Raw genomic sequence first — 18,269 nt, 5'->3', positions numbered from 1 at the left:
CTTTGCTGTGCGATGACGTGGTGTCTTTGCTGTGCGGTGATGCGGTGTCTTTGCTGTAAGGTGACACAGTGTCTTAGCTGTGGAGTGACACAGTGTCTTTGCTGGGAGGTTGAGCGGTGTGTTTGCTGTGAGGTGACGTGGTATCTTTGCTGTGTGGTGACGTGGTGTCTTCGCTGTGTGGTGATGCAGTGTCTTTGCGATCACTCTGATATCAGAGTATACTCAGGACAAATGAACTAAATGGACACCCTTCATTTTAAAATGGAATCCAAGGAGCAATTACTTTGGACTTGTTTGTGGTACAACTAGCTATCTGTGGAATCGATCAGTTTTTTAAATGGGCGCTTGTTTGCCTTTAGTTTATTGGGGACCACCACCAGTGACCTGCATATATCATGAGATTTATTGACATCATATTCACTCATTACAACACCCATACTACCAACCAGATGACCCTTCATGTGAGGCAACCATGTGGCTGTCTGCGCCTCTGCAGCCCTAGGAGCCTCAGATAGATGACTGGGCCACAGCCCTAGTGCTCTTTCAAAGGTCCAGACCTCTGAACATGCCATCTGACTCCAGATCATTAAGGGCACGGTCTCCAGTGATAAACTTTTCACCAACAAATCATTCAATTCAGATGTGTTAGTCTAGTTAGTTCAATGGAAGCAAAACAACTACAACACCCAAAATGCATTAGGCTGTGCCACAAAGTTCAGGGTTGAAAATTTCCAAGAATTAATGACCTGGAGGGAGGTGGTCAACCTATCTGACCGCCCCAGCCCCACACCAAGCACAATCCCGACATGGAACTGACACTGACCCTTCTGGCCTTTCACAGTCCAACGTATTACAAAACCTCACAGTTTCCCAAAACCTGTCCCACCTCCACTCCGTCTGCACACTTACCTGCCAGTGAGGTCACTGTAAGTGAACCTGGTTTTCAGTTGGCCTCGCCTCCCTGCCCCGGGGCGCTCAAGCACTGGCTCTCTGCCAGACACCAGTATCCCAAGAGGATGATACAGAACAGCATTAGTCCTGTATAGGAAGCAGGCGGGCCCCCTTCACCCTCCTGCCGTGCGGTTCCCCTGGTCCGACCAGTTCTAATTACTGCCTCCGCACAGGCCCAAACACAACCAGCCGCATAACAGGAAGAGCAGGAGCGTGTCTGATGGGAGCCTGGTCACGTGTCATGGCCCGTGACAAGTTCACTCAGCATGGAAAAATCCACTTGGCGAAGGAAATCCTTCCTACCTCTTCATGGGCCCGATGTAGGTAATTAGTATTTACCGATTGGTAAATACCGAATTTTACCGATTCGGTATTTACAAATCGGTAAATGCTATGTAGGTATATTTACTGAATAAATTAACGAATCGGCAATATTCGGTAATTACCGAATCTGTATTTACCGATTCGGTAATTGCCATTGATTCCTATGGGCCTAGAGGCCCATAGGAACCAATGGCAATTACCGAATCGGTAAATACCGATTCGGTAAAATTACCGAATTGACAAGGGGGACAGGGTGTCACTTTGACACCCTGTTGCACCCCTGATTCAGGCTTGTGTGCCTCTACGGGCATGTATGCCCTACGGGCATATATGTGTGTCACATGGCACAGGTGTACATGCACAGATGTGCATGTAGACAGGAATTCGTTATTTACCATCAAATAGTATTTGATGGTAAATAACGAATTCTTAAGGGCCTGTGGCACTGTTTTTAGTGCCACCTACATGTAGATTTACCTAATCGGTATTTTACCGAATCGGTATATTTCAGGCCCCCTACATGTCACAAACCAAATACCAGTCAGTAATGGCCGAAATCGACCGTTACCGACCGGTATTTGGTGAGCTACATCTGGCCCCATGTGTTTAATAAGGAGTTTTAACAAGCATTGGCAAAGCCATTAGGTCTCACCTATGCAAGAGCTATTGTCTTTGTCAATGTCTTTTAGCGATGTTGTACAGCAGCATGGCTGAAAGTTAGAAAAATGAAAGCCGTAGGAAGTGGCAAGCGCTGACCACTAGGGGTAGTGATCTGTTTACTTATCGTGGCTTCATTAAAAAAATAAAAAATATCAGGAATGAATGACAATAACATCTTATCAGCAAACATAAACTAACAAGAAATATAATATTAGTGAACAAAATGGTCAATGCAGACTGATTTCCTAATGTCCTGGGGTTCTGGTGGGTGACAGAAGAGGATGAATGCACTGCCCGACTCGAAAGGATCTTAACTCTGCTTGTCGGCTTCAGCCATGGCTTTGGATTAAGAGTTCGGCCGGGGTTAGTAGATTAAAAGGCAGTGCATGTGCTGTTGAGTGCTGGGAGCCTGGGTGAGGTTTGGTGAAGTGCCTGGCACTTTCAGCTGCCCTTATTTTGCACTTGCAAATGTTGAGAGCTTATTAAGACCATGGGGCATTGGGTTTAGGTGTTCGGTGGGGTATGGCAGTCCGCGAGTATTCGAAGCATGGATTTCAGGTAGTCACTGTGGGCATGGACTTTGCCTGTTGGGTGTAGATGAGGAGAGCATAGGGCCTATTGCAAAGAGATTCAAGGAGGAAATGTTTGACAGATCTGAGGTGGGTAAACAGTGGCTCAGGTGGTGCTGAGTGTCTTTGCTATGAGGTTGCATGCTGGGCGTTGTCGAGTCTCACCGGATGGGCTGCAGGCACACGGTGGATGGGAGGTAGATACAAAGCGGCGCCAAGTTGTGTGTGGGTTCTGAGATGTGAAGTGGGAGATTGAGGAAGGAAGAAAGGCTCCCGAAGGATTTTCATATAACCATTGAGCCCTACAAGAGTAAAAGTGTAAAAGGGAGCTGACCCAATATTTTTATTCATTTTTAAATTTAATTTTTAAAGAGACCTAAAGCAGTAAATAGAGCGGGAAACATCCTTTACAACGCAACTTTTACCACGCAGTACCTTTACGACGCAACTATTACAACGCATGTCATTACAACGCATTGCGCTGGGGGGCGCTCTAGGATAGGGAATGGATTTAATTTACTATCCAACACCTTCCCTACTATCCACGGGGACTGGAGTTGGAATAGTAAATTAAACTATTCACTATCCAGCACCCCTAAGCACTATGCGTTGTAACAGCATGCGTTGTAAAAACTGCGTTGTAACAGCATGCGTGGTAAAAGCATGCGTTGTAATGTCATACATCCAATAGAGCCCATGTAGCCATGGTGCTATTTTAAGTTGAATACCGGGTAGCTCCTGGGGGAAGGGTGGTTGGGAGGGCGTGTTGTTCATGTGTTTTATACTGTAAAGATTTTAAGTATTCGCACAGTTAATAAAGAATACTGGCTCCCGAAGGAAGGCGTGGATGTTGTGGGCATCTCGCAGATTGAATTTGCTGAGGTTGAGGTGTGCAGAGTTTCAGAGGGAGTCAGTTGGACCAAGGTTGGAGATGTGACCATAGCCAGTGGGATGGTAGATGAGGTGACCTGATCACAAAGCATAACCAGATGTTGGTCATAAAGAGTCAGATTTTCATCAGGCCAGGAGGTGCCAACACACCAGGATGATGCCAAGCAGACCTGCTTGGCAGGTAAAGACTTGAACTCAGGACAGCTTGTCACAGCTGAACACATTTGAGACAGAAGTTATAATTTTTTCTGCTCACACATAAGACTTAATAGATGTAGCGAATTTCCAAAATATTTTAATCAAGAGGTGATCCCAGAGCACACAGTGTAAAAACTCTAGGTTGGCCTTAAATGAAACCCTGTCTTGGTGGACAAGTTGAGTGCATTGTCAAGGAAACTGCTACAACATGTCTGAGTCCAACATATAATTAACATGGTTCTCAAGCATTGACAGCAGCTTGTGAAGGGCCATTTTCAAAGCCCAGAATACACTGCGCTGATGTCCAGTATCTGGACTTCGCAGAATGTAGCTGAGTATGTCTTGGAAAGCCCATACTACTTGGGTGCTTGTGGCTTAGGGTTAAGAAAACACAGCCATGTGTAGGGGCTCGCAGGAACCTTCATCGCTTCTTGTACAAGCCCGTATAAGAGTTTGATGTGTGTACATCATTTGTGTACATGCCAACAAGGAACAAAGGCAGATCAACGCCCTTCAGATCAGCCGGAACCTGTGTGTCCAACCCCTCATCATGACTGGTCACTGTGGGAGGCAATGGACTTCTGACCTTGGGCTCAGACCCAGAGCCCCTTGGCTGCTGAAATCTTAGCTTAAAATCCTGCAGCACAACTAGACACCAACTAAAATCTCTTGCAGGGCCGGACAGGCCTTTTACTCCACCATGAGGTATATGGAGGTGTCCCAGACCAAGCACAAAAATATAATTATTTGCTTTCACATAATTATTTAAATGGAATCAAAACAAATGATGGTGCTGAGTGTTTTTATTTTCACTGCACCAAAAGACATTCAATGATTGAGAAATCAATGTTATAATACACAAAATTCAAGTGTGCCCACAGAGGGGAGGGGGAGGGAGTGCAAGGGAGGGGGGTGTGTTTCAATTAGTTATACATCACTAATCAAAAGATCATTAAGCATGAATCCATAAGTAAAACCATAATTATCATTGATCCACATGTAGGAGGTCAAGAGGAAACACATGTTAAACAAAACATTTTGCATGAAAAAGAGACTCCCGTGATGATTATTATTATCAATCTGGGGTATAGGAGTTCTTGATAGTAGATGATGGTCTACGTTTCGACCCAAAGGTGTAGGACAGTGGATCCTTACTCGCGGGTCTTCATCAGGACGTGAGGGGGGGTGGGGGGGTGAAGGGTAAGGTGGGGCTGATTCCTAGGCACAAAATTAGAAATAAACGCTCATTACTTCAAGCGGTCTCAAAGAGTCCCGACATAGTTAATCTAGAAAAAAAGGAAGAGGGGGCCCCCTTAGGGCCAAGTTTGGAAGTATGAAAAAATTATGAAAAAATTTAAAAAATATATATAAAAAATATATTAGAAACATTAAAAGGAGGGTCGTTGTACTAAGGACAAGCTGGTATTAACACCCATGGGACTATTTAAATTACCTGATGGAGCAAGTAGAAAAACGGCCAGCCCAATTAGGCGTGTTCCGTCTCCTGGCCCAGCCTTGTCCTGATTGGTATGGTGTCTGAAAAACGTAATGGAAGGACTAATATTATGGCACCAACCCTCGTTTAGTAATCCGTTAAACAGAAGGTGGGGGACAGTGGCATAAAAAGCCTACCTTATTAAATAAACACTAAGGTGTAGATCGTCCGATCTTGCCGTCATGCCTGGATATGTTCAATATTCTCAAAAAATTCCAAGGCGCTCGTCTGAAAGACACCGATTAAAAAGGGGGTATCAGTCATCGGGAATAGAGATATTATTATCGGGATGACTGGCGGACACCGTCATAGATCTGACACTCACCCGAGGGGATTGCGAAATAATTCCAAAAAGAGAGAGCAGGCGGGCTGGCGTCTCAGCGCTTCTCCTAGTTTGGGTAATATATTCGTCGTATCGGTGCGTTCAATAAATTAATTAGGAACATCCGATAGCCATCTGTAAGACACCAAATTATGGGAAGAGGCGTTAGGAGCAATCGGATCGCTCGATTCTTAGGAAAAGAACCGCCGCTACTTTAAAAAAACTCACCCGAAGGGATCAAAGCGGAGCCAGGCAGCCGGCATCCTCCGCGTGTACCTGGAACCAGGAAATGCTTCCTTGGTAACCAGGACAACTAACTAACCTCCTGGAGGAAAGACTCAGGCGCGTTGCTAGGTTACATGTTAGCATCCAGTTTAGGGTGTATGAAGGAAAGACTCCCACTGGGATATTTGGAAATATTTACGGACCTGTAGTATATTGTACCAGCATATCAAAAATATCAAAAAACAGGGATGGGAACGATTGCAACGTTTGAAAGAACATTTGTTCAAAACATGCGGGCTCATCGTCGTATCGACTCCCAATTGGATTTTTTGGAAATATTTACGGACCTGTAGCATATTGTATCAGCATATCGAAAAACAGGGATAGGAACGGTTGCAAAGAACATTTGTGCAAAACATGCGGGCTCATCATGGGTTGCGTGGACCTGCTGACAATGCGGTCAAAAACGCTTGCCCGATTACCCACAGGTGAATCAATTTGACTTTTGAATACAAGAAAAGTTACATTATAAAGGCCAATTAGACGGCATTCCGGCGCGAACCTGCCAAACATGGCGGTCGGGCGCACATTATACCAGCAGGGAGACTCAATGAGGGATGTCACAAATATGTCCAATGACGTCCATTACCTATTACCACTGTAGAGGCACCGTGAAGGCATGATAGTCATACACTCATTTATATAATGCAGAATAACTCATTAGTGTCCAGTAACATACATTTTGGTGGTATAGTACAGGCGCGGACCTGCCAGACATGGTAGTCAAACGCTCATAGGTCATCAGTGACACTCACAAGTACATTGGTGATTAATGAGAAGATATTCAGGGTTGCAATGCGTGTGAGAGGTCCCGAATAGATATAGACACCCCCCAACGTGTGGGACATGGACATAGTTCACAGGATGGCCATTTGCGCAAAACTACTCTCAGATTCATTCAAACCCATAGCTACTGAGTCAAAAAAGCGAATCCATTTTATCTCCCTTACATTAAGGACAGGTTCTATGCTACCACCCCTTGGGCCTAATCTGACCTGTTCCAAAATTGTCCACTTCAGACTTTCCGGGAGGTGATTGTTTGCATTACAGTGGTCAACCAAAGGGGCACCTACGACCTTACACCTAACGCGGCTGCAATGTTGCAAGAAGCGTACTTTGGCTCGTTGTTGTGTCTGTCCCACGTATATCAGGTCACAGGGGCATATTATGCAGTATACCACATTGGTGGAATTACAGTTGGTGTGTGACTTGAGTGGAACTTGATGTTGTTTGTGGGTGAAGATCTTTGTCTGGATCGTCGCTGGACAGGCTTTGCATGAACCACATCTGTAATGTCCCACAATGGGAGGCAAGTTCCACATGGTTGCAATAGATGGTTTATCCGGGGTCGTGAGGAAAGAGCGCACCACGTGGTCTCGAATGTTCCTTGCCTTTTTGAATGCATGAAGAGGCGGGCACTCTGTTTTGAGATCCTCAGATATCAGATTCCAATATTTGTTGATAGTTTTCTTTACCATATTGCTTTTCGTGGAGAAAGTTGTTACACAAATAAGACGTTCCTCATTATTGTTCTGTTTCTCTCCCAATTGTAGTAAAGTTTCTCTGGGGTTGAACCATGCCCTTTTCATGGCTTTCTTAACCAGTCGCCTTGGGTATCCGCGTTCAAGTAATCTGCTCATTAGTATTGCTGATTGCTCCATGTAGTCCTCCTTCCTACTGCAATTACGGCGGATCCGCAGAAACTGGCCGAAGGGGAGGTTGTCACGGAGACCCCTAGGGTGATGGCTGGAGTACAAAAGTAAGGAGTTCCTCTCCGTAGGTTTCCTGAAAAGGGTAGTTTGAAGGGTCTCATTATCCACAAAGATTGTTAAGTCCAGAAAAAACGATGGACTTCTTATCAAATTTGATCGTGAATTTTATATCGGGAGATCTATCATTGAGCCAGGTGAAAAAGTTGGTGATTTCATCCTCGGTTCCGGACCAGATACAAATGATATCGTCTATATATCTCATCCACATGTGTATTTGAGATCTGAATGGGTTGGCATTGGTGAGAATGAAAGTGTCTTCATACATTGACATGAAGATTATGGCCAGATCCGGGGCAAAGGCCGCCCCCATCGCCACACCCTTGGTCTGAAGATAAAAGCAATTCCGGAAGATGAAAAAATTCCTCATCATTGCAATCTTGAGTAATAGAATAATGAATGATGTTGGTACCCGGACGGGTGCCTCCCGTTTGTCAAGTGCAATTGTCATTGCCACAAGGGCCTCCTCCTGGGGTATGCTAGTGTACAGTGACACAATATCGCATGTTGCCAAGAGGTCTCGGGTAGAATCATATGGATGTCCATCGATCAGATTGATGGTATGAGTGGTGTCCCTTAGATATGTTGTTGTGGCCTCCGCCAACGGTTTTAGGAAGAAATCTATATACCTACACAGAGGCTCCAGCAGCGAGCCGCATCCAGAAACGATAGGCCGTCCCGGGGGCTGTTGGAGATCCTTGTGGACTTTAGGTAAAGTATAAATAGTGGGAAGTCGGGGGTGCTTCTGGTTCAAGTACTGGAATTCGTGTTCTGATAGGAACCCCTGTTGTAGACCATCCTGTGTAACCCTTAGAATCTCGGCCATTAGGTTTTTTGATGGATCGCCCCCCAATTGTTTGTAACTTATCCCATCATTCAACTGTCGCAGAATTTCCTTCGTATAGTTGTCCAGGTCCTGGACTACAATGGCACCGCCCTTGTCCGCGGGTTTGACAACAGGGGTTCCTATCAGAACACGAATTCCAGTACTTGAACCAGAAGCACCCCCGACTTCCCACTATTTATACTTTACCTAAAGTCCACAAGGATCTCCAACAGCCCCCGGGACGGCCTATCGTTTCTGGATGCGGCTCGCTGCTGGAGCCTCTGTGTAGGTATATAGATTTCTTCCTAAAACCGTTGGCGGAGGCCACAACAACATATCTAAGGGACACCACTCATACCATCAATCTGATCGATGGACATCCATATGATTCTACCCGAGACCTCTTGGCAACATGCGATATTGTGTCACTGTACACTAGCATACCCCAGGAGGAGGCCCTTGTGGCAATGACAATTGCACTTGACAAACGGGAGGCACCCGTCCGGGTACCAACATCATTCATTATTCTATTACTCAAGATTGCAATGATGAGGAATTTTTTCATCATCCGGAATTGCTTTTATCTTCAGACCAAGGGTGTGGCGATGGGGGCGGCCTTTGCCCCGGATCTGGCCATAATCTTCATGTCAATGTATGAAGACACTTTCATTCTCACCAATGCCAACCCATTCAGATCTCAAATACACATGTGGATGAGATATATAGACGATATCATTTGTATCTGGTCCGGAACCGAGGATGAAATCACCAACTTTTTCACCTGGCTCAATGATAGATCTCCCGATATAAAATTCACGATCAAATTTGATAAGAAGTCCATCGATTTTCTGGACTTAACAATCTTTGTGGATAATGAGACCCTTCAAACTACCCTTTTCAGGAAACCTACGGAGAGGAACTCCTTACTTTTGTACTCCAGCCATCACCCTAGGGGTCTCGGTGACAACCTCCCCTTCGGCCAGTTTCTGCGGATCCGCCGTAATTGCAGTAGGAAGGAGGACTACATGGAGCAATCAGCAATACTAATGAGCAGATTACTTGAACGCGGATACCCAAGGCGACTGGTTAAGAAAGCCATGAAAAGGGCATGGTTCAACCCCAGAGAAACTTTACTACAATTGGGAGAGAAACAGAACAATAATGAGGAACGTCTTATTTGTGTAACAACTTTCTCCACGAAAAGCAATATGGTAAAGAAAACTATCAACAAATATTGGAATCTGATATCTGAGGATCTCAATACAGAGTGCCCGCCTCTTCATGCATTCAAAAAGGCAAGGAACATTCGAGACCACGTGGTGCGCTCTTTCCTCACGACCCCGGATAAACCATCTATTGCAACCATGTGGAACTTGCCTCCCATTGTGGGACATTACAGATGTGGTTCATGCAAAGCCTGTCCAGCGACGATCCAGACAAACATCTTCACCCACAAACAACATCAAGTTCCACTCAAGTCACACACCAACTGTAATTCCACCAATGTGGTATACTGCATAATATGCCCCTGTGACCTGATATACGTGGGACAGACACAACAACGAGCCAAAGTACGCTTCTTGCAACATTGCAGCCGCGTTAGGTGTAAGGTCGTAGGTGCCCCTTTGGTTGACCACTGTAATGCAAACAATCACCTCCCGGAAAGTCTGAAGTGGACAATTTTGGAACAGGTCAGATTAGGCCCAAGGGGTGGTAGCATAGAACCTGTCCTTAATGTAAGGGAGATAAAATGGATTCGCTTTTTTGACTCAGTAGCTATGGGTTTGAATGAATCTGAGAGTAGTTTTGCGCAAATGGCCATCCTGTGAACTATGTCCATGTCCCACACGTTGGGGGGTGTCTATATCTATTCGGGACCTCTCACACGCATTGCAACCCTGAATATCTTCTCATTAATCACCAATGTACTTGTGAGTGTCACTGATGACCTATGAGCGTTTGACTACCATGTCTGGCAGGTCCGCGCCTGTACTATACCACCAAAATGTATGTTACTGGACACTAATGAGTTATTCTGCATTATATAAATGAGTGTATGACTATCATGCCTTCACGGTGCCTCTACAGTGGTAATAGGTAATGGACGTCATTGGACATATTTGTGACATCCCTCATTGAGTCTCCCTGCTGGTATAATGTGCGCCCGACCGCCATGTTTGGCAGGTTCGCGCCGGAATGCCGTCAAATTGGCCTTTATAATGTAACTTTTCTTGTATTCAAAAGTCAAATTGATTCACCTGTGGGTAATCGGGCAAGCGTTTTTGACCGCATTGTCAGCAGGTCCACGCAACCCATGATGAGCCCGCATGTTTTGCACAAATGTTCTTTGCAACCGTTCCTATCCCTGTTTTTCGATATGCTGATACAATATGCTACAGGTCCGTAAATATTTCCAAAAAATCCAATTGGGAGTCGATACGACGATGAGCCCGCATGTTTTGAACAAATGTTCTTTCAAACGTTGCAATCGTTCCCATCCCTGTTTTTTGATATTTTTGATATGCTGGTACAATATACTACAGGTCCGTAAATATTTCCAAATATCCCAGTGGGAGTCTTTCCTTCATACACCCTAAACTGGATGCTAACATGTAACCTAGCAACGCGCCTGAGTCTTTCCTCCAGGAGGTTAGTTAGTTGCCCTGGTTACCAAGGAAGCATTTCCTGGTTCCAGGTACACGCGGAGGACGCCGGCTGCCTGGCTCCGCTTTGATCCCTTCGGGTGAGTTTTTTGAAAGTAGCGGCGGTTCTTTTCCTAAGAATCGAGCGATCCGATTGCTCCTAACGCCTCTTCCCATAATTTGGTGTCTTACAGATGGCTATCGGATGTTCCTAATTAATTTATTGAACGCACCGATACGACGAATATATTACCCAAACTACGACGAATATATTACCCAAACTAGGAGAAGCGCTGAGACGCCAGCCCGCCTGCTCTCTCTTTTTGGAATTATTTCGCAATCCCCTCGGGTGAGTGTCAGATCTATGACGGTGTCCGCCAGTCATCCCGATAATAATATCTCTATTCCCGATGACTGATACCCCCTTTTTAATCGGTGTCTTTCAGACGAGCGCCTTGGAATTTTTTGAGAATATTGAACATATCCAGGCACGACGGCAAGATCGGACGATCTACACCTTAGTGTTTATTTAATAAGGTAGGCTTTTTATGCCACTGTCCCCCACCTTCTGTTTAACGGATTACTAAACGAGGGTTGGTGCCATAATATTAGTCCTTCCATTACGTTTTTCAGACACCATACCAATCAGGACAAGGCTGCGCCAGGAGACGGAACACGCCTAATTGGGCTGGCCGTTTTTCTACTTGCTCCATCAGGTAATTTAAATAGTCCCATGGGTGTTAATACCAGCTTGTCCTTAGTACAACGACCCTCCTTTTAATGTTTTTATATATTTTTTTTTTATTTTTTCATAATTTTTTCATACTTCCAAACTTGGCCCTAAGGGGCCCCCTCTTCCTTTTTTTCTAGATTAACTATGTCGGGACTCTTTGAGACCGCTTGAAGTAATGAGCGTTTATTTCTAATTTTGTGCCTAGGAATCAGCCCCACCTTACCCTTCACCCCCCCACACCCCCTCACGTCCTGATGAAGACCCGCGAGTAAGGATCCACTGTCCTACACCTTTGGGTCGAAACGTAGACCATCATCTACTATCAAGAACTCCTATACCCCAGATTGATAATAATAATCATCACGGGAGTCTCTTTTTCATGCAAAATGTTTTGTTTAACATGTGTTTCCTCTTGACCTCCTACATGTGGATCAATGATAATTATGGTTTTACTTATGGATTCATGCTTAATGATCTTTTGATTAGTGATGTATAACTAATTGAAACACACCCCCCTCCCTTGCACTCCCTCCCCCTCCCCTCTGTGGGCGCACTTGAATTTTGTGTATTATAACATTGATTTCTCAATCATTGAATGTCTTTTGGTGCAGTGAAAATAAAAACACTCAGCACCATCATTTGTTTTGATTCCATTTAAATAATTATGTGAAAGCAAATAATTATATTTTTGTGCTTGGTCTGGGACCCCTCCATATACCTCAATTAACTACCCAGGTCCCACTGACCACATGGGTCCAACCCCTTTATTTACAATATCTTTTACTCCACCAGGCATTTCCCTGGTGGGCCGGTTTTGAAAGCCTGGGTGTTCCTGGTGCCTCTGTCACTTTCTCCAGCTCCCCCAGGTTAATTACAGCAGGCACAGAGAGGCTGCAAAAAAAGAAGGGAGGAAGGAGGGTAGAAAGAAAGTGATCAAAGAGGGGAACAAAGAGGAGAGAGAGAATGGATGGATAGAGATTCTGTGCAAAGAGACGCAGGGAGCAGGACAGGTTTGAGCATCCTTGACAGGGCTGCTTTTGGTTCCTCTGTCTGGCTCTGCTCCTTGTAAACTCACTCTATAGATAAGCGATGTTTATGGCCGAACAGCGCCCACAGAGGACGCGAGTCCTATAGTGCACTACATACATGGTCTTCCATTTTCACTATGGTGCATAAATGTGACCATGGAGGGTCCTGGGGGAGGGGAGTGTGGGGAAAGAGCTTTGTGTGAGGACGTCACCCATAAGACTTCCTGCTGACCCCCCTCTCCCTTCCATTGCAGGTGGTGGTGATGGCCTGTCGAGAGGTGGAACTGGGGAAGGTAAAACTATTCTCTTTCAAATTGTGTTCATTTTTTGTCTTTCCCCTTGTTTCTTCTCACTTCTCTCTTTCTGTCCCTCTCATGCCTATCACAGTATTTGTCTTTCTATTTCTTCCTCTCTTGACTTGCCTTTCACTTTAATTATTTCCCTTTTCACTCTTTTACTTTGGCTAGATATCCCTTTCTTGCCAATGCTTCCTTCTCTTCATATCATTTGTTCATAAGTCTTTGACATCTTTTATTTCATTCTCCAGAAAAAGTGTGAGCGCTACTGGCCGACTGATCAAGAACCGTCCAGCTTCGGCCCTTTCTCTGTCACCATGGTAAGTCCCTTGCAGAAAAGGCCTGCTTTCGTGGCACCCTACTCCTTAAAGTGCTGTTCCCCCTTCCCAGCAAGTGTGAAACTTTCCCCTCAAGAACTATGGGAGACAGCCATCTGGTCACTTCTATGGTAGAACCTTGTTGTCAGCAATATCATCTGGTATACCGTATTTTCCGGCGTATAAGACGACCCGGCGTATAAGACGACCCCCTACTTTTCTTGATAAAATGTAGGTTTCATGCTGTACTCGCTGTATAAGACTACCCCCACTTCCAACGCAGTCCTGCATAGCCATTTTGAGAGTCCCCTTTCTATGCCCATGGACTGAGGAGATCATGTGGTATCCTCCCCTTCCGATGAGCGTGGAAGGAGAGCACATGTGGAGGAGCGCCATCTTAGGTGCCTCAGCGCTGGCTGCCTGTCCTGCTGTCTCGTGCTGCTGCCTCGTCTGCCTGGGGATGTGAAAGCGGTTGGACCGGCAGTCTAGGTAGGACTCACGGCGCCATTTGGCCTCTGGCTGATGAGGGGCTGTTATCGTGTTGTTGTTTCAAGAACCCCCCCTGCAGATGTAATTAATTGTCTGGCCAGTCCGCATCCCACTGAGAAGAAATGCTGTTGCTCCTCCTCAAGCAGACGTGTTTATTTTTTAATCAATTCAGTGGCGCTCTCAACATCCTGTTATTCTGGGCAAATCACTTCATGTCCTAGTGCCTAAAAAGAAATAGTACCGTATGTCCTTTTGTAACATAACTGGTGCTCGTGTAAAGCGCTCCGAACACCTTCGGTTCGAGTTCGCGCTATAAACTGCAACAACAAAAACATACCGCCTAATGGACATGTGTAAAATATGCAATCCGCTACTTCTCAGAAACTGGTTCCTCCAGTTTAAGGTGGCAGACTGCCTATCAAATTGTTTGATCATTTTTTGAGATATTGCACGCGAAGACATCAATAGCCTCGCGCCTGTTGCTTCACACGCAGGGTACCTTCATATTTTCAACACATACCGTATTTTACTGTCCGTGCTGCAGGAGCAATGGGCTTCTGCACTAACTACCAGTGGCGGGAAGTCGTTTCAACAAATAAACGCTCTCCCCCCAGCTCTGCACAGATTACCTGCTTTCATCTGCGGGGAATACAACAGGAAAACATAGTCTGCGGCAAAGGGGGTCCGCGCCATCACCTCACATGTAACCGGTACTCACGACAGCATGAAAGCGGGCTTTAATGCCTCACACATTCTGTCTGATTTAGAAAAAAACGCATGGAAAAAATAACATCAATTTTGGCACCCGGCGTATAAGACGACCCCCGACTTTCCAGAACATTTTAAGGGGTTAAAAAGTCGTCTTATACGCCGGAAAATACGGTACATATTCTGTCCGTACGTACATATAATGTGAAACCTTCCCCACAAGAACTATGGGAGGCAGCCGCCTGGTCACTTCTATGGTAGAACCTTGTAGTCAGCAATATCATCTGGTATACATATTCTGTCCGTACGTACATATAATGTGAAACCTTCCCCACAAGAACTATGGGAGGCAGCCGCCTGGTCACTTCTACGGCAGAACTCTGGAATCAGAAATATGGCATACATATTGTGTCCATAGATTTAGTTTACAAATATATGGTCTTGTTAGGTGTAGATTTTCTATTATTAACTCCAATTTTGTGATATTATAACTGAATTTAAAGCACAATCCGATGATATTGTGTCTATGATATTCCTGTCCTCACTGCCTGGCCATCTCCCTAAGCATATTCCGTGCACTGCTGTGAAAACACCATATGTCAATAAAGAGGCCATTTTCACTTCGCAACACATTTATAATACTACCTACTTACTTATGCCTACTACCCGTCCTGGGGTATAGGCCATCAACCAGGACTCTCCAGCCATCTCTGTCCTGGGATTTTCTTTCAATCTGACTCCAGATGTAACGCGCCACTTTGCAGTCAGCCCCGAGGCCTCAGTGACAGGTGTTTCTTGGCCTTCCTCATTTTTTTTCCCTTGATGGTTCCAGGTCAGGGCTTGCCTGGTGGTGTTTGACATTGGCTTGCAGAGGCTGTGACTTCTCCAGTCCCAGCATCTTCTCATGATTTCTTCATGTTCAGATGTTGATGAAGGGCTGGACTTTGTTGGTCACTGTTGTCCTCCAAGTTTCCGTTCCATGTAAAAGGACCGAGTTTACATTGGTGTTAAAAAGCCTGATCTTGGTTGTCAGCGTTAGGTCCTTGGAGCTCAAGATCTTCTTTAGCTGAATGAAGGTGGCCCTTGCTTTGCCGATGCTTGCCATGACATCGGCGTCTGTGCCGCCCTGCTTGTCTAAGACACTGCCCAGGTAGGTGAAGGCCTCATTCCTCTTTTTGTGCATTGCCTGCAAGAGTGATTGCCGCTGTGCTGGCCCTGTTAGCCTTCAGTATCTTTGTTTTTGCCCTGTGGATGTTGAGGCCAAGTTGTGCTGATGCAGCTGCCGCATTGTCGGCCTTCTCTTGCGTCTGCAGATGGGTATGGGAGAGTAGGCCCAGGGTATTTGTAAAGTCCAGGTCATCGAGCTGCATCCAAGGTGTCCACTGGACTCCATTCCTTCTCCTTCCTGTAGATGTCTTCATAAGCCAGTCTATGGCCAGCACGAAGAGAAAAGGCGAGAGCAAACAACCCTGGTGGATCCCAGTCCTCACTTGGAAGGCTTTTGTGAGTTGTCCTCCATGGACTATCTTGCAGGTCATTCCCTTGTAAGAGTTCCTGATGATTCTTACGAGTTTATCTGGCACACTGTATTGTCGGAGGAGTTTTCAAAGGGTCTCTCTGCCAATGATGAGAAATGCCTTCTCATAGTTGATGAAGTTGACAATAGAGGGGTGAGTTCCGTTTCATCGACTGCTCAATGATGATGCTCAGTGGTCTGTGCAGGATCTATCTTTGTGGAAGGCAGCTTGGGACGACTCTGTTGAACACTTTGCCTGGGGTTGATAGAAGCATTATCCCTCTGTAGTTTGTTCAGGTACTCAGGTCACCTTTCTTGGGGATCTTGATGAGATATCCCTCCTTCCAGTCTGATGGCACCTTTCCCTCTACCCAGATCCTTCCAAGCATGGCGTAGCCGTAGAGCATGTCTATTGATGTTTCAATGTCTTCCTTCAGTGCCTCTGCATGAAGGTTGTCAGGTCCTGTTGCCTTCCCTTGTCTTAGATTTTTGATGGCTTGCTGTATTTCTTCCTTGGTTGGTCTACTGCAGTCGATTGGCAAGTTCTTGTCAGCTGGTTGAATGTCTGGTGGAGACTGGGGCACGGGCTGGTTCAACAGTTCTTTAAAGTGCTCCAACCCATCTTTGTTGTTGACCTTCCTTGCCCATGATTGTATTCCCAACTTTGTCTTTAACAAGTCTTTCTGGCTTGCTGTATCTGCCAGAGAGTTTCTTTGTTATGTTGTATAGTTCTTTTTCATTTCCCTGACTTGCTGTTTCCTGGGCTTCTGTGGCAAGATCATCAATTAATCTTCCCGTGTCTGCTCTTAAGCTTCTCTTTGCTTCCTTATTGGTTTTGCTGTGTTCGCCTTGAGGTTTCGCTTTTTCTGCTCTTTTTCGGCTGGTGTTGACTGCAGCTTTCTTTTCCTTTCTCTCTTGGATTTTGGGTAAAGTCTCAGTGGAGATCCATTCATCATGCTTGTGTTTCTTGTGACCCATTACCTCCTGGCAGGTTGATGTCACTGTTTCTTTGATCTTCTCTCGGTGATTTTCTACAGAGTTTCTCTCGTCCTCTTGTTCTTGCAGGACTTGAAACTTGGTACTGAGGGTGACTGAGTATTCACTCAGTTTCATGTTGAACATTGACAACAGGGCCGGACTGGGAAACCAAACCGGCCCCGGCAAAGTGCTTGGCCCCCCCCTCCCCTCAACCTCCCCATTCGGCGGGGTTGGATTTGCATCCGAGCTCTTTGCCGGGGCCGGTTTTCGGGTGATTCTGTTACAGGGCCGATTTTGCAGCTGTGCTGCAAAAACGGCCCTGTAACAAAAACGGCCCACAGGGGTCCAGAACCGGCCCCCACCCGTGCGGGGCACCGGGAGATTGCCCGGTGCCCGCTATGCCCAGTCTGGCCCTGATTGACAACACCAATAGGTCTTGCATAGGTGAAACATAATGGCTTTGCCATTGCTTGGTCTTCTATTTCCTTTGATAGCCTCATGCTGGAAGCGCTCTCTCACTAACTACCTTAAAAGCTCACCATGTCCTACCCCTTTCCGCCTGGTCTATCGATGTTCTATTTTCTTTCCTGGCATGCCCGCTGATCTTCTTGCGAGGTTCGGTCTCTGTATCTATTTCTCTGGTTATAGTGGGTCGGCGTTGGTCCACGAACGGGTACTGTTTCATGGATATCCTGCTAGACACAAACCTCATCAGATCTAAGCATGAAGCCCCTTATCCACCTGACTCATTAGGGTGCTGTCAGGGAGTGGAAATGTAATGCTGTTGACACCCAGTCAGAAGTCATAGCAATGTTCAGAGCAGAGAGGGCTGCAAGGGTGTGAGGATGCAGCAATCCTGCTTCTAAACTCCAAAACCAAAGGCCTAACTTACTGTGAGGTGGAGTTTTGTAGACGCTCTGCAGCTCTAGCATCTAAAGACATAGCAGTGGCAAGACGGGAAGGGTGGACACACACAGTAAAACAAGCATTGGCAAATCTAGTTGGTCTGTGTTTTGTTAGGGGAAGTGTTTGGCACATGTTGCTCCAGCATTCGTCTCTCCCAGTCATTGTAGCTCTAACAATTTCCTCCTCCCTGCTATTTGACTCCAATCTGCTCCTCCCCCCAGTGGTTCTACCTCAAGACAAAGTGCTCTCTATGAGGTTATCTCAGGACTCACACACTACCTCAATTCTGCTCAGCACACTTGGCCTTCCGAACCTATGTAGAATACTGCTCTGTTGTATGAATCTTGCTCAAAAACTGTTGTGAAG

At 45.8% G+C, this 18,269-nt stretch overlaps 1 protein-coding gene across 1 annotated transcript in view; it reads left to right on the top strand.

The window, feature by feature from the left end:
- PTPN18 (protein tyrosine phosphatase non-receptor type 18) overlaps nt 1-18,269 on the top strand; it is a 329,905-nt gene that overhangs the window by 122,584 nt on the left and 189,052 nt on the right. The window contains exons 5-6 of the mRNA XM_078664676.1: nt 12,948-12,986; nt 13,241-13,309. Of these exons, the coding sequence (XP_078520802.1) occupies nt 12,948-12,986; nt 13,241-13,309 (108 nt within the window). The remainder of the gene's footprint in view (nt 1-12,947; nt 12,987-13,240; nt 13,310-18,269) is intronic.

Source organism: Lissotriton helveticus, chromosome 10 (genome assembly GCF_964261635.1).
Source record: "Lissotriton helveticus chromosome 10, aLisHel1.1, whole genome shotgun sequence".
Taxonomy (NCBI): Eukaryota; Metazoa; Chordata; class Amphibia; order Caudata; family Salamandridae; genus Lissotriton; species Lissotriton helveticus.
This window is presented reverse-complemented; position numbering and strand designations above follow the sequence as displayed.